Below are 23,189 nucleotides of genomic sequence, written 5' to 3'. Positions count from 1 at the left end.
CTGCGCTCTTATGTCGGCGCTCTTTTGTCGTGCGCTCTTTTGACGGGTCACCGTCTGGTGATGTTGTTCGATGGTTTGCGCAAGATTTGGGCAATCCATCACTATTTGATTTTCTTGTATTTCTTTGCCACAAGGGTTATGCTTGTTTTTTTTTCTTTTACTACACAAAGCAGAGTAAATAATTCTTCTCCTTTGATTTTCTTTTTATTTCTTGAGAAGAAAAGGGCGATAGGACACATCGGGGACAAGTATGATTTGCGGCTAAATGTTTTAAACTCAACTCATATTAAACCAACCTGCCTTAAAGCACAAATTTTGGTTAATGTTGTGGCTAATGCCCAGAGGCGTAGCGATGGGGGGGGGGGGGCAGGGGGGATACATATGTCCGCGGGCGCCGACCTTAGGGGGCGCCAAAAGGGGTTGTAAAAACAAATTAAAATGTCATTTTAACTTCTTTTTTGCAGTTTGAGGGGGTGCAAATCGAAAGTTTGACGGGGGGTGCAAATCGAAAGTTTGAAGGGGGGGGGGGGGGGGTGCAAATAGAAAATTTGCTCCCGAGGGGGGCGCCAAATTTAAAGTTTGTCCCCGGGCGTCGGGAAGGGTCGCTACGCCTCTGCACTAATGCCTTAAACTCAAGCCATGTAAACCCAGCTTGCCTCATCTCTCCTTCCACCACGTTTTTACATCTCACCCTTGTCCCCTTTCCCTGTGGGTTCCATTCACTGACTGTCTTGTAATGTTATTGACTGTCCATCGTACCATGTATCCCCTTTTATCTTTCTTGAATCTTATGTCCCACCATTCAGCAAGGGAAAGTGAATCCAAATGACAGTGGCACAACATCCGAGGACCTGGATTTCTTGGCTTCCTTTTATATAGATTGTTTCCTGTAGCTTGTTTCATATTCTAAAGATATCAAAACTTTTTATGTTAATAGTGGGATCAAAAACATCCGTTTCTCGCTCGACCTTTCACTTTTCAAAGATTTTTTATCATTTTCTTCTAAATATCACGTAACAATCTGAGTCGTAGTATAGTTGTTGGCTATGCTTTTTTCAATTATCTAGGCAATTTTTTTATTTGGGGTCACCCCTGGATGATGTCACCCCTTGTGTGGTGACACCCATGGTAGCCCGCTCGGAGTCATATCGTAATAAACATATTCTATTTTTATAAGATCTAGTTATTGCACACATCAAAATTTCCCAAGTTGTGTTCATTTTATTTTTTTGATGTTTCTTTCACTAGAACACACTTGACCTAACCTAAGGACGCCTGTGGGTATTTTTATGATCAACCACCACACTGCGTATGATTTTAAAATGTTTTCCTCTAGAATAAAAGACCGATCTTATAATGAAACACTTTCTGAAATGTATAGCTTGATTCAGCAGAAAAAAAAATTGATAGACTTGGACCCCAGGCTAAGACGGTGCGTCAATATAAACATAGCTCAACTGAACAGATTGAACAGAATTTCACTACAGCTACACTGTATATTTACTACAGCATCTATATATTCTGACTACAGCTTCGAACTACAGTGTATTCTGTCGACAGATCTACAATGTTCTTTCTATTTAGTAACTACAGCTTCAGCATACACTGGCTACAACTGCAGTAGATTCTGACTACAGCTGCACTTTACTTCGATTACATATCCAGTTTATTACGTTCCATTTTAGTATCATTATTTTATACAGCTCCAGCATATATCTACTACAGCTCCAATCCAACGTGAAACAAATACCCCAGCCTGTAACAGAACTGTATTTTTTACGTCGTTACTAAAGTAAACAAAATCCTAATGTAGTGAAGTTATTAGCGTAGTGTTACGTTGGAAAAAAATCAGTGTTGTAAATGTAAAGAAAACGAACAAGTGGTATTCAGTGTTTGTTTCAGATTTTTTTCTCCGTGAGGGGGAAGGGGGCTTTGATATTTTCGGGGGACACACGTTTAGCCAGGTAGACAGGGCTTGAAGTGGAACCCCCAGAACAAGTGACCCATGGGTCGACAAAGGAAGACATGGCGAAGTAGCGTACTGGATGAGGCCAAAAGAATAGGAAGAACTTGGGAACAGCTGAACAGTGTAGCAGGAAGCCGTGGGGAGTGGAAAGCTTTGAGAGAGCTCATTTGTTCCGCAAGGAACGAAAACAGAAAAATAATGGTGGTGATGATGAATAAATACATTGCAGTTTACCCAATGACTATAGATGCTAGGTCAAATAAATAAATGAGCTTATGAACCATCAGTCCTAGTAAGGTTCTTTTCAAGATTATAAACTATAATCGTATGAAATTACGTCTAGACATATGTTTATATAGAAACTGTTTTCTTTAAAAACAACAAATGTTTGCTTTATAATTTCAGGATTACTGAATGTCAGGGGCAACATGTTCAGCAGGAAGTAATTTCCCAAAGTTTAATCTGTCTGCCTGTTGGACTATTTGACAGTTTGAGTTCAAAAAGTGATAACAGAAGTACAAACTTTTGAAAAGTCATCACCGTGCCATGTCTCTTACAGTAAAGATGATGTTGTCGTCGACTGTCAATATCGGTCATTGACCTCTGTTGACCTCAGCTGGTTCCCTGTAAACACGACGGCCATTTTGTTGGACTATAATGGGTTCACGGAAATTCCCGAGAGCTTGTCTCAACTCGGTAATCTACGACGTCTAAGTCTGTCAAACAATCAAATAAAAAACATCAGCTTTGTCAATGTTACATGGTTGTACAACTTGCTGTATTTAAATTTAGAACTGAACGGGCTGGAGTTATCTAACTTGATAATTGAAACAAAATCTTCGAGTTTAGGAATTCGAGAACTTTTGCTAATGCAACAAATGGACGGAAGGAAATATTTTAATGTTGGAACTTTAGTTCGCCATCTTCACAACTTAACAAGACTGACCACTGATATGTACGGGGAGGAGTTAATTTTTTATGATAATTTTAAAATCTTGACCAATTTGAGATCTTTAAAAATATAGGGAACAACAGTTCATAAGATAACCAATAAAAGTTTCGAGAATTTACTAGAACTTCGTGAATTAGAACTTTACCACCTTACTGAAATAAAGGATTTTAGTGTATACGCATTAGCACCTCTTGTTTTTTTTTAGAAAGTCTTTCCATGATTTATGTCAGGTTAGGATTTCAGAAAATCATGTCGACGTTTTCGCCTTTAGTAGGTAAAAAAAACGTCTTCAATTTACTTGGATAGAGTGCAGCTAACTTCCCCTGTAAAACATGTCTTCAATTTACTTGGATAGGGTGCAGCTAACTTCCACTGAAAAATACACGAGCACGATGCCTAAAGATGGGGTCATTACAGCAGACACAACACTGTATTTACGTCCGATTCGTCCCACAGAACTTGTGATCAGCGACTCGGCCATCTTTGTGATAGAAGTCGAAGCTTTCAAATGCAGCGCACTGAGTGAGTGTCTCAACCATCTGGATCTTGTCAACAACCCACTTTACGGAACTAAACTTTTTATTCGTGTTAAAGATGAACAATTTGGTCACTCGCATGATTAGAAACCCTTTGGTATCTCGTGTTCACGTTCACAGTTTTCTATTCGTTCACGCTAGAAACATCACAGAAACTAGAGCAGGCTATTCCTTCGGTTTTATATGGTAACATTACACAGGATTAAACGGCCAATGTGAAAAAAGGCCTTTGTGCCTACAATTGTAACCGTTGTTTGAATAAATTTGAATTTGAATAAATTTGAATTTGATTCTAAACTACGTAAGGTTTTAGAAATAGGCAACAATTCAAACAAAATTAAATCATATTCAGAGTTAAGCGAGACAAAATATTATGTTTCTAGATCTCTTAGCTACGTGGATATTTCAAGATTTTATCGAGCTATGTACTTTAACTTGAATATCCCCCCCCCGTCTATAAAAGTTCTTGAGACATTCAATTAGTCATACATAGCATTATTTTGCCATAGGGATCTTTGACTAGTCAGATACGCATTCCTTAAATTTTGCCAAATATGGTCTTGCATAAAGAAGCGTTGTCTTCAGCACGAAAGAGATAACATTTAACTCAGAATTCTCCTTGTATGACGCCACTAAACACCCTCAGTAAGCTATCCTTATTTGACGAGTTCATTGATAAATTAGCCTACAAAATTAGGCGTATATTTTTTATGAAAAAAAAATATAATTTACTAAACTGAATCCATTGAACGTTCGGATTTTTAAAAAAAACGGAAAAGCTATTTAAAAAAAAGACAAATACGAAAGTAACAATTTAACATCCTAGATTTGCGTGAAACCCATGACAATACATATAATCACAACATACTTGTAGCCACGTCATTTTAATACTTTGGTACTTGTCAACTTTTAAAAAAACCAGCAGATTTTCCCGCGTGAATGGAGCTGTTACATATGTCATGACACACACGGCGGAAGATGTGGATTGGATGGAGTCACGGGGCAAACGGATGAACGCATGACACATTCCAGTGTCACAAGTAGAATAAAACAGTACTAGCGAGGTCGTTTTAAGATTCTTAAGTTTTTAAGTTGTTACTTAACGCGTTCAGATTTTGTCACTACACTCAAATATAATACGATACTAGCGAAGTCGTTTTAAGATTCTTAATTTTTTTAGTTGTTACTTAAGAGTACATATTTGGTCACTACACTCAAATAAACAGCAGCAGGTAGTCGTATGTTGCTTAACTTATCAGTCAATAGTAAACTAACAAGGCAGGCAACTCCAGCTGTTTTCCAATGCAGCTTTGTTATCGTTCTTAGAGTTTCAGCAGACTGGTTAGTTTGATGCTACTACTGGAGACAGGAAAAATAAAAGCACATTATACAACCCGGATCTATTTTTGATTGATCAACTTTTCGCTTTCATTTTGTTAATTGATTAATTATTGTTTCAATGACATTTCCAAGGCAATGACCACGGTTTTGTGTTCAGTGGATGTTCTTGATGGATTTCTAAGTGTTTGCTGAACACACAGATTACATTTTGGTGAGTTTCTGAAGTTATATTGTTCTGTCTAGTGGATAACAGACGTCACCACACATTTGGTGAGTATCTGACGTCACATTTTCCTGTCTATAGGGCATCTGACGTCCCACTGCCCTATATATTGGGCATCAGGCGTCACATTGTCGTGTGGACGAGGTATCTGAGTCTGATATCAAAGTGTACATGCTTTACCAAACAAAAACTAGAGACATAATATTTGGCCAGTACAATACGAGTGATGCATCTCAGCAAATCACCTTACCATTTTTCTTTTTATTCACCTACGCTACACCTCCCCCATGCTAATTACATTCCCTTCTTACCCATTCCAAATGTATTTTAATTTTTCCCTAAGTTGTTAGGAATTTTAAATTCATGTTCATGAACTGTAGCATTGGTAGGCAACAAAGTTGACAGTGCATTACAGACGCAGGGAAGCCCCCAGTAACTGTAAAACAATGTTATGCTTCGCCAGTTATGCCGTCTTCACTGAAGCGGACATTTAAAAAAAAAGTTCTAACCTTCAAGAAACATACGCCTATCAGATGTTGCTAGGCTGTACGTCTCCGTGCCTCCTAAGTAGCTTTTCTTATAAATAGTGTTGGAATATTATGTGCCTATTATCATTCGCAAATAAATTTTTTGGAAAGAATCTAGTAATTGAATTGAAGCGGCAATTGTTTCCAACATTCACCACCATACAGGCAAACACTTTAGTGAATATTTCTAAAATGTCTGCATTTGATCTTGGCGGATACTTTCTTTGAATTTTGCAAATCTGAAAAAAAGCTTGATTGACATTAGAGGTACGTATTTTAATTTTAATAGTGCAACACATTTTTTATTACAAATTATGGCGAAATATGAAAAAGTGTTTCATTGATTTATTTATGTATTATGTATTATTATTATGTATTATGTATTGTTATTATGTATTATTATTATTATTATTATTATTATTATTATTATTATTATTATTATTATTATTATTATTATTATTATTATTATTATTATTATTATTATTATTATTATTATTATTATTATTATTATTATTATTATTTTCATATGCGCGCGCGTGTTAATATTTCAACAACGATTTAAAACAGTTTTTGTTGTTTTCAAACAATAAATTTTAAAATAAAAAGCATCACAATTACAAAGTTCCAAATAGATAGCTGCCATTTAAAATCCATTTATAGCGGTGTAGTATATGTTCACTTAAAATCCCCTGCCTTTGCCACAAGGTTCAAGAACATTAAAATTACTTTTCATTTTCTTTAACAGGTTTCTGGATAACAACACAGTCACCATGGTGAACCATTCGGTTGCAGTGCTGATGGTTTTCTTTCTCTTCTGTGTAAGAGAGCTACAAGCAGAAAGTATCAGACAGTTTCAGACGTACCACGACAATAGAACAGGTCTTACATTCAAAGCGACGAACATACCCTGTCAGCAATCAAATAATATGACTGACGTCGTCATGAAATGTACAGGTCTTTCATTGGATCGTGTTAATTCCAGTTGGTTTCCTCTAAATACAACCGTTATTTTCTTGGATTACAATCTTTTGATTGAATTAGAAAACGGCACGTTTAAAAACTTAAGACAGTTACGTTTTTTAAGTATAAGATATAATAAAATATGCAAAATACATATAAATGCATTTTCCGGCCTTACGAATCTGGAAGTCCTAAACCTAGAGTATAATGCTCTAAAATTTGATAACAACAGCTATCCAGACGGCATATTTTCTCCACTCATTAATTTAAATGAACTCTATCTGAGACAAGACCAAGATTGCACCAAGAGTGAATACCCTTCATGTTTTCTTTGTCCACTAACAAATCTGACCACTCTGTCTATAGACAGTGTAGGAGAAACGGTCAACTTTGGACCAGAGTTTAAACATCGGGCTAAACTCTCAAATCTCAATGTGTGGGTTTGTTCCTTGTATATCATCGAAAACACATTTATAAACTTGAGCCACCTGACAAAATTGGAAATAGATGGTAATTATTATTTGTCTACCTTTAGTGATATGGCCCTAAAACATTTACCATTGTTAGACACCTTTCGATTACGTAGGGCTCATTTAGGGAATATGCATGCGCTTGGCATTCTAAAGCCTCTGGTTGGCAGGAGTATGTCAGTCATCAGTTTAAACAGTGTTTTCTTAGCTGCGCGTGAAACTGTTTCCAGTCACCATATGCAAGTTGGCGTCCTCGATGCTGAAAAAACAAAATACCTTCTACAAATTTGTGTCCGCAGATTTGAATTCACTCGTTCTTTTCTTCGTATACTGGAACAGGATGCTTTATTTAGTGAAACCTGGCATTTGTGCCTGAAATATCTCGACCTATCGGAAAATAGATGGATTGGAACTAATATAGGTTTTGTCAGATTATTTACTTTAAGAAGTTTAGAGAGTATTTGCATCCCTAATTTTCTAAATTTTCCTACAACACCAACAAAGTTTAAATTATCTAAAAACTACTCCAGTCAAACTCAAATTCAAAATGAGATTATTTCAGTGCATAAATACAATTGCATAGAGAATATACGGAGACTTGAAAGGTTTAACAAAAACCAAAACGCTAAAAAACTAAGAGGTTTAATATTTTATGGCACCGGATCATTAAATTATATAAACATAGTGAGATGTATGGACAACGCCTGGTTGATGATAAATATCTCTTTTGTTGGAATGGAAAATGTAGAGTATGTGGATGCAAGAGATAATGGATTTAACCAAGCTTATGGAAAATTTAAAGGTTTGACCGGGCTTAAAACCTTATTAGGTTCAGGAAACGATTTATCGGCTTTTTCTCCAACATTTTTAGATTCATTTTCAGCTGTCAAAAACTTAGCTTTGGCAAACTGTAGGTTTGACGTAAATAACTTTCAATTAAATAGTTTAAGAATTTTTATAAATTTAAAATTGCTGAAGCGTCTAGATTTATCTTTAAATTTACTGAGTTATCTCGCACCAAACACTTTTTCTACTAACACTAACATGACAGAACTTTATCTAGCAACCAACAGGTTTACTGAAATTCCTTTCAACCTTAAGCTGACACCAAACTTGCAGGTACTTGACCTTAGTGAAAATGCTATTTCGACATTGGAGGAAGCCATAACAATGGAACTTGATGAATTGGCTGAGAAAAATAGAAAATTCAATTTAAGATTAGCCGGAAACGTTTTATCATGTGGTTGTGTGAACTTACGTTTTATCAAATGGCTCCTTACAACAATCGTAGAAATAGATTTTGATTCCACTTTGTTGTGTGTTAACGAATCTGGTTTGTATTCTCATCTAGATAAACATTGGAATGTTGGTATTTTTAGGCGTCAGTGTGTGGGTCAGCAATATCTTTATGTCTCTGTTGTTATTTTGTGCGCCATCATTATAATATTTTTGGTTTCTTTTGTCGTCATGCGGTGTAAGCTGTACATTTATGCTTATGTTGCTCATATACTTGGCACTGTACCACGTAGGAGATTAACAGATTTTCAAAACCATGTATTTATAGTTTCATCTTCAAACGAACGCTTTGTTACAGATTTAAGCAACTACTTAAAGCAAAATGTTTTTCTGAACACTCGAGACTTCAGAGATCTGTTGGCAGGGCCCCCAGAGTATGAAGGTTTGTGGGCTGAGATCAACGCCACCTGGCGTGTAATTCTAGTTGTAACGGTTGAGTTTTTTCATGACAATAATTTCCAGATGCTCTACACCCTGGTGTTGAACAGTATGTCACATGACAACCCGGGAAAGGTGCTTCTGCTTTATGAAAGAAACGTACAGCTAAATGTGGATTTAATTAACGCGATTGGTGAAGATAATATCCTCGAAGTTCCATTATGGCAGATGACAACAAATATGGATGAGTTTTTGTATGATAAAATATTTATTGAGTGGTGATCCGAGATTGATAATATTCGCCATCTTAAAATATCTTAAAATTTTCACAATAACAAATAAACGACAATTTAATCCTGGAAAATTATATTTCTAATGTGTGCATGTTGTTTACATTTGGCGTTTATATGTAAAAAATATTTTGTGATCTTTGCTTTGTATACATTTAACGCATTTCAACGTTGTTATTTGAAAATTTGAAACAGTTGTTTTGGCTGATTTAAAATCCTCTGTACGAAACATCATTTACCGAGGCATATACTAATAAACCCTTCACTATTTGTTCATGTGTAAAGATGACTGGCAGTTTGCAAATTATCATTGACTAGAAACAAACAAGACTTTATTACTTATCATTGTTTAATTATCGACTGCATCCAAGTAACCGTACTTCATGGCTAAACACAACCCTAATCGTGTCATTTTGTTCAGTGCAGACAATATGTATCATCGCCTGCCTGTTGATTGGCTCAGTGCTGTTTAGGATGTTCCTGTTGAAAGTTTCCAACGAAATATGAGTTGGTGGAAGCTTTAAGAGTAGGGATCATTGTAAATTTATTTGTATAGTGTCTGTATAACTTAAAACATTATATATTTTTTCTTACTTTCGTATAGATTGAAATTTTACTATCCAATTTCATTGAATACATACATGCTTATTTTTCAAACAATAAGATAATAATTGTTTTACCATTAAATAGTTTTGTTTGATTTTCCTTTATTTTGTTTTATTGCTGTTGCATTTTAATGTTATGGAAATGATTTAAAATTTAAATTTAAACAAATGTTTTTTTCTATTTGGTCGGGGATCCTAATACTACAATAATTTGATATTCTTTATAATTATAATGTGACGTCAAATACTCAGTCTCCGGTGAAAAATAAGGTCAGATATTTACCTCATCTGTGTCAATCGAACTCTTAGAAATCAAATCATGTAGGCCTAATATGTATCTTGGAACACATGCAATTGTTCTGTCTGTCTGTCTATTATGCATTTCTTCTCCTTATATCTCATTGCCATAAAACTTTAGGAAATTGTTGAGAACACACCTGGGCAAGTTTGTGCGAGACAAAAATTAAATTTCGGAGGGGCGTTGCCCCAGGAGACTGCAATTTGGCGCCCGGATTCCCTACGTTTATTTTCAAGACTACAATACACTGTGGATACTGTGGGCTACTATAATTGTAGACTAAGTCACATCAAGCGCGTCGCCTATGTTCCGGTGGTTGAGTTACCCCCCCCCCCCCTTCAGTGAGCATTATTGCGCCCACTTTCGTTTTAAAGATTTAAACAGCGGCTTACAATAAGAATGGCACATGATTAAACCGATCCAGAGGTAGTACCCGGCGCACTTACGGTAGTAAAAGATGTGTTTTTTACGTCAATGTTATGGAGGAGGGTATTTACTTAATTTTAAACCTTAGGTTCAGGGTTGTTACTAAGGTGTATTGTATTTCAAAAATCTTCATAGCATTTAAGCACATAATAATATCGTTTTGTAGTCTTCTAGTAGCTAGTTCTTTGAGTGTAAAATTATGTTTTATCAACAAGTAAATAACTCTTGTGATCCTTACGGTTCAAGAGCCTTAAACATTCAACCCATTTTTGCATTGACGACCGTGTAGGAGAGTTTTAGGTTTACCGTGTAGGAGAGTTTTTGATTTACCGGGTAGGCCGTGTATGAAGACAAGGTACAGAACTCGACAGAATACAACGAAGTCGCCTGTCTCAGCAAGGTCGCAGTCAAAGGCAATACACCGGTAAAATAGATGTTTTCGGCTTTAAGAACCGACAGGTAAGACAATCTGATTGTCCTGCATGAATGATACATTGTCACACAGCAGTGACTGGTTGAAAGAAGTCAAGGGGACACATGGTTCAATGTATTATACATTCCACTGCGATTAAATAGAATACAATACAATCGAAATAGATACAGTAGCCTTAAATGGTTTAAACATTGCAATAGAGCTGTTACAGCCTTTTGTTAAACCGTTATATAAAGCACAGCTAGAGCAACGCCTACCCGGGGACGCAGAGGCGTAGCGACCCTTCCCGGCGCCCGGGGACAAACTTTCGATTTGCACCCGCCCTCGAACTTTTCATTTGCACCCCCCCCTCAAAATTTCAATTTGGCGCCCCCCCCCCCTAAGGTCGGCGGCCGGGGACATATGTCCCCCCCCCTGCCCCCACCCTCGCTACGCCTCTGCGGGGACGCGAGGTAATTAACGAGTTCATATTCGTTGTTACGTTTTAATAAACCGCTGCAGGTAGTCGGGGGATGCTTACCAATCAGATAGTGGTGAACTAACTGGTCTGGCAACTTCTATGAATTGTTTCTTACTGTAGCCTGGTTATCGCTCTTGCTGTTTTATCAGGCCAATCTTTTGGCTGCTACTCCTGAAGAGATTAAAAGCTGATTTATACTTAATGTTCTTGTTTTGTTTTTATTTCGTTAATATGAGAAAAAATATCGTTTTCAAGACGTCCCATATGCGTTCACAAACAACAACAAAGTTTGTGTTCAGTGACAAACTGTTCTTGATTGATTTCTAAGTGCTTGTTGAACACACAACTTTGGTGAGTATCTGATGTCACACTGTTCTATTTTAGTGGATATCAGACGCCACCAGTGTTATTATGTGTGTTTTATCAGGGTAATTTCGTGCGAACGAATATTGATGAAAGATGTATAATGAATGCATGGATTGATGACCCGGATGAAAGATAGTTTCTTTTACGTGATAGAGACTGGTTAGTGTAGGGATGCAAGCTCGGGACATCTGGGTAGATAGAGAGCGTGTGAGGTTCTCAGTGTGATGTGTATATCAAGGATGATTACATTCAGCAGAGAGTAGACAAGTAGTTGAATAAACATTGACGTACAAAGTAACATGCACTGTTTCAAGAAATTATCGCCTGTTTCGTTGTGATGTGTAATGACTGATTATGGTAGTGTTATTCTAACTTGGTAGTGGATCAGGTATGGTTCAACCAGTGGCGTGCAGAAGGGGAGGTGGACGGGGCCTTGTAGGGCATGGCATGGCATCTAACCCCCCCCCCCCACACACACACACACGCTCGACATGTCCCCCAAATGTCTCCCCGCCCCGGTTTCACCCATTAAAATATTTGATTTGTGAATTCCTTCGGATTTGGCCGTAGTCAATGTTTTCGTCTTGCTAAGTAACTTTTAAAACAAAATGCTTTACTTTATGTATTAACATTAATTTTTAATTATGTTTTATATATATATATATATATATATATATATATATATATATATATATATATATATATATATATATATATATATATATATATATATATATATATATATATATATATATATATATGGGGGCATCTTCCTCTTGAGTTGGCCCCGGGCATGTCCATAGGTCTGCACGCCACTGAGTTCAACCCTCTCACACAACCCTAACAACAATCCTCTCACACAACCCTAACAGCAATCCTCTCACACAACCCTAACAGCAATCCTCTCACACAACCCTAACAGCAATCCTCTCACACAACCCTAACAGCAATCCTCTCACACAACCCTAACAACAATCCTCTCACACAACCCTAACAACAATCCTCTCACACAACCCTAACAACAATCCTCTCACACAACCCTAACAACAATCCTCTCACACAACCCTAACAACAATCCTCTCACACAACCCTAACAACAATCCTCTCACACAACCCTAACAACAATCCTCTCACACAACCCTAACAACAATCCTCTCACACAACCCTAACAACAATCCTCCCACACAACCGTAACAACAATCCTCTCACACAACCCTAACAACCTAGCACATGTGGTTGGTTGTCTGGATACTGTCTGCTGAGGCAAGGGGGTTTTTGACGTTGGATTGTCCTGTTTATCGGGAATTTTCGTCACATTTTCTTATCGACTAGGTACCTGTGAATGTAGACAGATTGGGTATCGGAGATATGAAAGTTTTCATGTAATACCGAATAAAAACAAATAACATTATATGGCCAGTACAACACAAGTCATGCTTCTCAGCAAATCAATTCCACCATTTATTTTTTATTCACCTACGTTACACCTCCCCAAAGCTAGATACATCAACTTCTTACCCATACCAAATGTATTTACATTTATCAGTGCCGTCGCTAGGTCGGGTGTCACACGGTGCGGCACTTCGTGGTGTCACCCCCAAGATAAATAAATAAATAAATAAATAAATAAATATATATATATATATATATATATATATATATATATATATATATATATATATATATATATATATATATACATGTGTGTGTCTGCGTTAGCCTACATGGGTCTATAATTTAAATATATGTCACATACGTATGTGTATAAGCTTTAATCACTGCAGCTCTAATAGTAACGATATTTATCTTGAATATGTCGATAATACAGTTGGATGTAGCATTGTTTTCTGTATAGTTAGCGCATTTACGTCATGGTGTCACCCCTACCCCCTTGTAATAATAGTCGATTCGTACTTAAAAGACTAATTAACTGTAATTAAACATTAATGAAACTGCCTAAATAAGGATTTTTCTTGTGTACATGTTACTATTTTTCACCTTGGGGTCACCCCCCCCCTAAATGATGTCACACGGTGCGGTCCGCACCCCCCGCCCCTCCCCCTCGCTACGCGTCTGACAATTATTCTGAGTTGGAAGGCAAACAAGGCGGTTCATTTTAGACCCTGGAAACCTTTATGAACTTGTAGCACGACAGTCATGTGGGAAGTCGTGTTCACTGAAGCGAAAAAAAAATAATTACCATGCTCTAAGCTTCGGGAAAGATAAGCCAATGACTTTGTTTCCTATTACAGCAGCCATGGTTGTACAGGGTGCAAATATTTAAAAAATAAACAGTGCTCTAAACACGGCTTTCACATTTCTAATAGTGTCTCGGGGCTAATTATCTGGCCTATTCCTAAAGCATCAAATATTCTATTCAAGGAAAATAGAAAATGACATTTCTCATTCATCTATTATATTCTTTTTTTTTATCTCATTTTGTATTATAACTATGTAATATTATTTCTTTATTCAACATTTTTAGTGCTATGTTACTGCTATGTACTATATGCATAGTATGCAATAGCCTTTTTTAAAAATGCTGTTATTGAATTGTTGTTTTATTTGTTTATTTTAAGGGCAGGTTAAACCCCCCCAAAATACATATTTAAGTCAGAAATGTTGATTTTTGAAAATCTATTGTTTCTGAAACTACATTCAATTCTGAACATTTTTGTATAATCATTTTGCAAAATTTCGTATTGCTAGTATTTTTTATAATTTTTTAATTAATGAGACTAATGACGTAATTGACCTATATTAAGCAACATTTAGCAACATAAAAATTAAAAACTAACTAAAATAGATGTTCTTATTGCTGAGTAAGAGGCCCCAGATGCAATTTATGTAACTGGGAGGTTTTAAAAATGACTTATTTGGTATAATTTTCGCTTTTTCTCGTTTTTTTTCAAATTTAGTATATTTTTCACTATTTAGCGTTTTTCTCAAAATGTTACTTTTCAACAATACAGTACCAGTTAAATCACTATAACTCAAAAACTACTTGAGATATGTAGCTGAAATTTTGCACACATGTTTACTAAACACTGCTTGTAAAGGTGAACTAAAAGAATTTCTATATCTTTGAAACTTCTCATTTTATTAAAAAAAAGCTAAGTCTACTCCCTACTTTTTGGAAAAAATTTAGGTCTCACATTTAAAAAATTTGGCTAAAATCCATTTTTTATTATTTTCTAATTGTTTTAGTTCAACTTTTTTGTAATTGCGTATATTACCCTATATTAAAGATTTGTGTTATTCTGACAAACAGAAGCTGAGTTATTGTGATTTCAATGAGAGCTAATTTTGAGCTATTTTACCCTAAAAATGACACTTTTTAGAAAATATTTTCACAAAACCATAACTTTTTAGTGATTTTTTTGCATTTTTTTCATATACTATGCTAGTTACAACTTCCTTATCACTCAAAAAAGTCCTAACACCTAAATTTCAATTTGGGGGTTTAACCTGCCCTTAAAACGGCCAATGTGAAAAAAGGCCTTCGTGCCTACAATTGTTACCGTTATTGAATAAATTGAATAAATAAATAAACATTTAGAAAAAAAAGCTTTTTGTAATCTGTTTAGATTTTAGTCAGAAATGTTTATATTTTGTGTGTGTTCCACTTTATCAGGGTATCTGCACTATATGTAGAACTTTAAAATATGTCTTTCTGTAGAGAAAAAAGTTCTTTTTTTTCTTCAAAAATATTATAGACATATTAAGTTAAAGACGAAAATTATTTTATTTCTATATCTATTTGTAGAAACACCCGTTTAATTATAAAAGCTCAGAAAAAATTATTTATTTATTAATTTCCACAAATTTTAAGACCTTTCAAATGGAACGAACTGTATTGACGGTACTTGTGAAGTTTAACATGAAACGAACCTAATAAATTTTTAACCCCGCAAAAGTATACATAAACAAAATGACGTCATTGATTCTAGAGTAAAATTATAATTTAAACTTCAATGCTGAAATAAAATACATGATAATAATGACGTCAACGATATTTATTAATAAAGACACTAGCATTACCATCTAAATTATTTGTGTAATCTTAAAAGAGGTCTGCATGCATTATACAGCTAACTTTTCTGTCGAGTATAGCTTTAAAGATACGTATGTTTGCTACTTTAATTAGGCTCAAACACTATTATAAATTTTCCATAGGATACTCTTGACAGTTATTCTAATTATGTGTGCGCGTATAAATATTCCATCAACGATTGAAAACAATTTTTGTTGTTTTGTAACAATACAATTTTATAATAAAAGCATCGCAATTAGGTAGTCGCATATAGTTAGCTGCCATTTTAAATCCATTTGGGGCGGTGCAGTATATTCTGACTTATATTCCCTGCATCCACCACTAGATTCAATAACATTACAATTACTTTTGTTTTTCTCAAACAGGTTTCGGGATAACAACACAGTCACCATGGTGAACCATTCTGTCGCAGTGCTGATGGTTTTCTTTCTCTGCTGTGTCAGTCAGTTTCAGACGTACCACGACAGTACAGATCCTACGTTCAAATTGACGAACACACCCTGTCAGCAAACAAACAACATACTGGACGTCATCATAAACTGTACGGGTCTTTCACTGGATCGTGTTAATTCAAGTTGGTTTCCTCTAAATACAACCGTTATTTTCTTGGATCACAATCTTTTGACTGAATTAGAAAACGACACGTTTAAAAACTTAACACAGTTACGTTTTTTAAGTATAAATAAAAATAAAATATACAAGATGCATACAAATGCATTTTCTGGCCTAACATATCTGGCTGTTTTAAACCTAGAGTATAATGCTCTGGAGTTTGATAACAACAGCTATCCAGACGGCATATTTTCTCCACTCATTAATTTAAAGGAACTCTACCTGAAACGAGATCAAGATTGCACCAAGAGTGAATACCCCTCATGTTTTCTTTGTCCACTAACAAATCTGACCACTCTTTCTATAGACAGTGTAGGAGAAACGGTCAACTTTGGACCAGAGTTTAACCATCAGGCTAGACTCAAAAGACTTGTTTTGTGGGTTTGCTCGAGTTCTATCATTGAAAACACTTTTATAAGAATGAATCAGCTGACGGTGTTAGAAATATACGGCTATTATTCTTTGTCTAACTTTAGCGACATGGCCCTAACACATTTACCATTGTTAGACACGTTTATATTATCTATGACTCACTTAGGAACTGCGAAGGTGCTAGAAATTTTCAAACCTCTGGTTGGCAGGAGTATGTCAGTCATCAGTTTAAACAGTGTTTACCTAGCTGCTCGTGAAACTGTTTCTAGTCACCATATGCAAGATGGCGTCCTCGATGCTGAAAAAACAAAATACCTTCTACAAATTTGTGTCCGCAGATTTGAATTCACTCGTTCTTTTCTTCGTATACTGGAACAGGATGCTTTATTTAGTGAAACATGGCATTTGTGCCTGAAATATCTCGACCTATCGGAAAATAGATGGATTGGAACTAATATAGGTTTTGTCAGATTATTCACTTTAAGAAGCTTAGAGAGTATTTGCATCTTTAATATTATAAATTATCCTACAACACCATCAAAGTTTAAATTATCTAATAACTATTTGTGTGAAAATAAGCCTCTACTCCAGTCGAACACACAGCAAAGTCAAAATGATATTATTTCAGTGCATAAAACCAATAGTATAGAGAATGTCACTAATATACGGAGACATGAAAGATTTAACAAAAACCAAAACGATAAAAAAATAAGAGGTTTAATATTTTATGGCACCGGATCATTAAATTATTTAAACATACTGAAATTTATTGACAGCGGCTGGTTGAAGATAAATATCTCTTTTGTTGGAATGGAAAATGTAGAGTATGTGGATGCAAGAGATAATGGATTTAACCAAGGTTATGGTAAATGTGAAGGTTTGACCGGGCTTAAAACTTTATTAGGTTCAGGAAATGATTTCGCGTTTTTTTCTCCTACATCTTTCGACTCAATTTCAGCTGTCGAAAATTTAGCTTTGGCAAACTGCAGGTTTGACGTAAATAACTTTCAATTAAATAGTTTAAGAATTTTTAGAAATTTAAAGTCTCTGAAGCGTCTAGATTTATCTTTAAATGCTCTGACTTTTCTCGCTGAAAATACTTTTTCTACTAACCCTAACATGACAGAACTTTATCTGGCAACTAATAGGTTTACTAAAATTCCTTTCAACCTTAAGCTGACACCAAACTTGCAGGTACTTGACCTTAGTGAAAATGCTATTTCGACATTGGATGAAGCCATAACAATGGAACTTGATGAATTGGCTGTGAAAAATGGAAAATTCAGTTTAAGATTAGCCGGAAACGTTTTATCATGTGGCTGTGAGAACTTCAGTTTTATCAAATGGATTCTTACAACAATCGTAGAAATAGATTTTGATTCCATTTTGATGTGTGTCAACGAATCTGGTTTGTATTCCCATCTAGATAAACATTGGGATGTTGGTACATTTTGGCGTCAGTGTGTTGGTCAGCAATATCTTTATATCTCTGTTGTTATTCTGTGCGTCATCGCTATAATATTTTTGGTGTCTTTTGTCGTTATTCGGTGTAAGCTGTACATTGTGGCTTATGTTGCTCAAATACTTGGCACTGTACCACGTAGGAGATTAACAGATTTTCAAAACCACGTATTTATAGTTTCATCTCCCAACGAAAATTTTGTTACAGTTTTAAGCAACTACTTAAAGCAAACTTTTTTTCTAAACACTCGAGACTTCAGAGATCTTGAGCCAGGACGTCCAGAATATGAAGATTTGTTTGCTGAGATCAACACCACCTGGCGTGTAATTCTAGTTGTAACTGATGAGTTTTTTCATGACAATAATTTTCAGATGCTCTACACCCTGGTGTTGAACAGTATGTCACATGACAACCCGGGAAAGGTGCTTCTACTTTATGAAAGAAACGTACAGCTAAATGTGGATTTAATTAACGCGATTGGTGAAGATAATATCCTCGAAGTTCCATTATGGCAGCTGACACCAAATATTGATGAGTTTTTGTATGATAAAATATTTATTGAGTGGTGATTTGAGATTTGTAATATGCGGGCTCAATATACTAAATTTTGTTATCCTCAGATTTTTACAATAAAAAAAATTCATAAAAAACGTTTTAATAACAAGCTTTTATGTAATGATGCACTAAAAAGTAGAAAATAAATTATAGACTACTATTTAAATAACTATAAAGAAAAGCGTGGGTCACTTTAGTATCTATTGGATACCTTTACTAATGTTAAGGAAGACACCCACGCTTTTCTTTATAGTTATTTAAATAGTAGTCTATAATTTATTTTCTACTTTTTAGTGCATCATTACATAAAAGCTTGTTATTAAAACGTTTTTTATGAATTTTTTTTCAGTACTTTACATGTTTTATTTACAATAGAGTTACATGACTAAAAACCATTGCGCGCCTACTGAACATCACGTTCAGTAGGCGCGCAATGGTTTTTGAACGCAGCCATTACGTGATGGCACAGCTATTGAAGGTGATGACGCGTGTGGTGTGGTTGGCTAGACATGCCTACTAATTCGGTCCAAATTTTAATTAATTCATAAAAAATTAATTAGGCATCCAATTAAGTCAAATTTAGATTCAGATTGCATTGTCTTCATGTCTTGACCCACGTGCCAACTGTGAATCGTATCGGTCAAGTAGAACTGTCCGAATTTTCACTCCTGCGTTTCCGTCTAGACAGACAGACTGTCGACAGAGGAAGTGAGTTAAATAAAAGCTTGTAAAAATAAAGGACAATTTTATCTTTAAAAATATAATTTCTGATGTGTGCATGTTGTTTACATTTGGTGTTTATATTTTAAAACTGTTCTTTTGGCTGATTTAAAAGCCTCTATACGAAAAATCATTTACCGAGTGACATGAGCTATTTGTTCGTGTGTAAAGATGACTGGCAGTTTGCAAATTATCATTGATTAAAATAAGAATTATGTATGATAATTGTTCAATTATCAACTGCAGTCAAGTAACCGTACTTTATGGCTAAAATCGTGTTATTTCGTTCATTGAAGACAAGATGTATCATCGCCTTTCTGTTGATTGGCTTACTGCTTTTGAGGATGCTCATGTAAAAAATTTCCAACGAAAAATGAGTTGGTGGAAGCTTTAAGAGTACGGATAATTGTAAATTTATTTGTATAGTGTCTGTATAACTTAAAACATTATATATTTTTTCTTACTATCGCATAAATACTACTATCAAATTTCATTGAATACATGAAGGCTTATTTTTTCAAATAAAAAGAAATGTAACTGTATTACCATTAAAAAAATGTGTTCGTTTTACCTTAATTTTTTGTTTATTGCTGATGCATTTTATAGTCATGGAAATGATCTAAAATTAAAATTTAAACACATTTTAAAAATATTTGGTTATGGATTCTTTTGCTGTAATAATTTGAGATCTTTATAATAATTATGTGACGTCCTGATATCAAATCAACGGTGGAATGTAAGTTTAGGTATCCACCCCATCTATGTTAATCGAACACTTAGAAATCTAATTATGTACATTTTATCATGAAATCTTTCTGTCTGTCTATTATGTATCTCTACATTTTTATCCCATCGCCATGAAACTTTAGGAAGCCGTTGAGAACACCCCTGTGGAAGTTTGTCGAAGACAAAATTTAAATTTTTGAGTGGCGAACCCCGGGTGACTGCGATTTGGCGCACCGGATTCCCCGTAAGCACTGTGGCGCCTACGTTTATTTTCAAGACGATACACTATGGATACCGTGGGCTATTATAATCGTAGACTAAATCGAATCAGATACGTCCGCAGGCGCTCCGTTGGTCAGGTTACCCCGCCTCCCCCACGCCTTCTATGAGCACTATGGCGCCTACATTCGTTTTAAAGATTTAAAGAGCAGCTTACAACAGGGACGCAGTGGCACAAGGCATACGATAATTAAACCGAATCAGAGGCAGAAACCGATGCACCTACGGTAGTAAAAGATGTTTCTTACCTCGGTTATTTTCTCACTGGTTTTATATTGCATGACTTTCAGGGTCTGGTCGGTAGTGTGGACAAGCCAGAGCCCCAACAGCTATAATCTATGCTGTGTCTCGTGTCACGTATACTTTATTTCAGAATTCGGTCAACGAATAATAAAGCCACCAATCTCTATGTCTAGTTACCAAATACGCTCCAAATGTTGTGAAATTTAATTTGTAAAATCTATACTAAAGTCAAAACAATCTTTATTTTGTTTCTTAAAGTTGCTTGAATTCAAATTTTAAACAGTTTTAAGTGCAGGAAATTGCGCTTCCTGAAAACTGTTTCATTGAGAGCTTCCACTCCTTTAGCTCCCATTCTGGTCACGCCTCATGCAGGATATGTAAACACGCGAGAATATAATGGCTGAGTGTGTGCGTATTTGTATGTGTGTCTATGGGGAGGAGGGGCAATTTAATCACGTTAAATGAAAGTGGAAAGTTTTATTCAGCTACACGACTGCGCCCTATGGAAAATATGTATTGATGTTTTGATTGCATTGCCTTAGAAATCAATTGTCCACACATGGATCCTTGTCGACATCTGGGAACATATGTCCTTCATATGAACCCATATGTGTGTGTGTGTGTTTAACCACATAAATATATAGAGTTTCAAAAGTTTTTGTTATTGTTAGCCCATATACGGGAATGGCTATAACAAAGTAACCCAAATCAAGAACTACGGTGGCTGTCAAGTTTGTTTTTGAACTCCTATCGATGTGTTGAGAATCACTGCCAACAATAAAATTACTTCTCGAAAGGTAATAAAAGATTGTCAGGCAAAGTGTCTATAAGGTCTGGGGGTTTTATAAAGTCACTGTACATTTGTCGACGACAGGTGAATCTCTAACTACTGATTTCATAAAAGTATTTGTTTTCTTATGTATGAAGTATTAGAACATACTAATAAATGTGATATATCTTATATTTAATGTTTGCACCTGTTTAGTTGGAGAGTTTCGCTGTTTAATGGAAACTTTATTTTAATTACTAATATTTACAGATAAATATACTCAGATGTTAAAATTTATTATGCTTTTTATTTCGCTTTATTGTAAAATGTGAATTGTCTCCATGAAAAATGTATTAAGTAGACATTCCGCCTTACAATAAGCCTATAATATTTAACAACTGATATTGCTTTCGTATTGGAATACTGTTCATGACACATGCATTCCCCACAATATAGACGCCTGTTATAATATTTCAGTTGTTACACACCACGTTCGTTAACCCACGATTAAACCCATTTCTATCCGTCACCTTGACCTACTTAACCAGATACCGCGACCAGCCAGCGCCATGAGCTATATTTAACTATTTTTTGTGGGGTTTTTTTTTACGTCAAACTTGGTCGATTACATATGGAAGACGTATGGACAGGAAACAATAAAATGGCAAAGCATGGAGATGAAATGGCGATGGTTTGGACAACAGATCTATACAGGCACAGGGCAAGCGTCGAATGGGTCGGCCCATGAAGACATGACAAAAGAGCGTGTTGGAGGAAGCCGACAGAAAGGAAGGAATTGAGAACAGCTGAAGAGAGTAACAGGAGATGGTGGAGAGAGGAAAGCTTTGACAGAGGTCCTCTGCTCCGCGAGGAATGAAAAGGAAAAATGATGATGAAGATGTAAATTGGTCGATTACTAAATGTGAATTCAACAAAATAACATTCTACATCTACCCCATGGGCTAACCTGCATTTCAAAACCTTATGTTCACTGTTGTAACTAAAGTGTCGCTTTTATTTCAAGCATGCTCGTAGCATTCAATAACATAATAAAGTTTTAGTAGGCTTATAGTAGCTACTTCTTTGAGTGTAAAATTGTGTTCTACCAATGAATAAATATCTCTAGTGATCCGTACGGTTCAATAGCCGTAAAAAATTGCTTGGGCGATACCAGAATTTTTAGGTTAACCTTGTAGTCCTCGTATGAAGACAAGACACACGACAGGATACAATGAAGTTGCCTGTCTCAGCAAGGTCGCAGTCAAACGCAATACACCTTTACAACACCCTGTACGGATGTTTTCGTCTTTAAGAACAGACAGGTAACACAATCCGAGTGTCCCGCATGAATGGAGCTGTTATATTATGTTGTAGCACAGTGTAGTGTCGTTCTTGGGGACTTCGCGATTATTGCTGTAATAATAGACGGAAGACATGTAAATGATGTGGAAGAGTGTTTCTATCTAGGCAGCAAGATCAGCAAATCGGGAGGCACAGAGGAGGACATACGTGCTAGAATTAATAATAGAGCCCGCTGCGCTTTCGCAGTTCTGCGACTCATTTATATATATAATTCTCTTCATGGGGACCATGCGAGACACCACCATATAAACGCACGTCGTTACTCCCCGATCTCTAGCCATATAGCTACCACACCCCCACTATTCTGGTTAGCTAAGGTTCACCCCGAAGGTTTACAATCGTAGAGCCGGGTCGAATAAGTAACGGCTATTAGAGGCAGATAATTTAGCTTTTTAACTATTTGAAACTAAGGAGAGATAAGAAGTTCTGCTTGATCTTTTCATTGTCGTCCATAAACTGTCGTCACGAACTGCTGCTTTCACGGTGGCCCCGGGGGAGGGGGGATGGA

The 23,189-nt window shown here is 35.8% G+C and overlaps 1 protein-coding gene across 1 annotated transcript; it reads left to right on the top strand.

The window, feature by feature from the left end:
- Window positions 1-16,283: 16,283 nt before the first annotated feature.
- Window positions 16,284-18,596, top strand: LOC131928875 (toll-like receptor 4). The gene is made up of 2 exons (XM_059285024.1): window positions 16,284-16,966; window positions 17,342-18,596. The coding sequence occupies exons 1-2, from the start codon at window positions 16,284-16,286 to the stop codon at window positions 18,594-18,596; spliced, it is 1,938 nt and encodes a 645-aa protein (XP_059141007.1).
- The last annotated feature ends 4,593 nt before the right edge of the window (window positions 18,597-23,189 follow it).

This window comes from Physella acuta, unplaced genomic scaffold (assembly GCF_028476545.2).
Source record: "Physella acuta isolate Inbredline_101_S28 unplaced genomic scaffold, ASM2847654v3 ptg001559l, whole genome shotgun sequence".
Classification (NCBI taxonomy): domain Eukaryota; kingdom Metazoa; phylum Mollusca; class Gastropoda; family Physidae; genus Physella; species Physella acuta.
The sequence above is the reverse complement of the archived record's forward strand: the minus strand, read 5'-3'. Positions and strand labels throughout refer to the sequence as shown.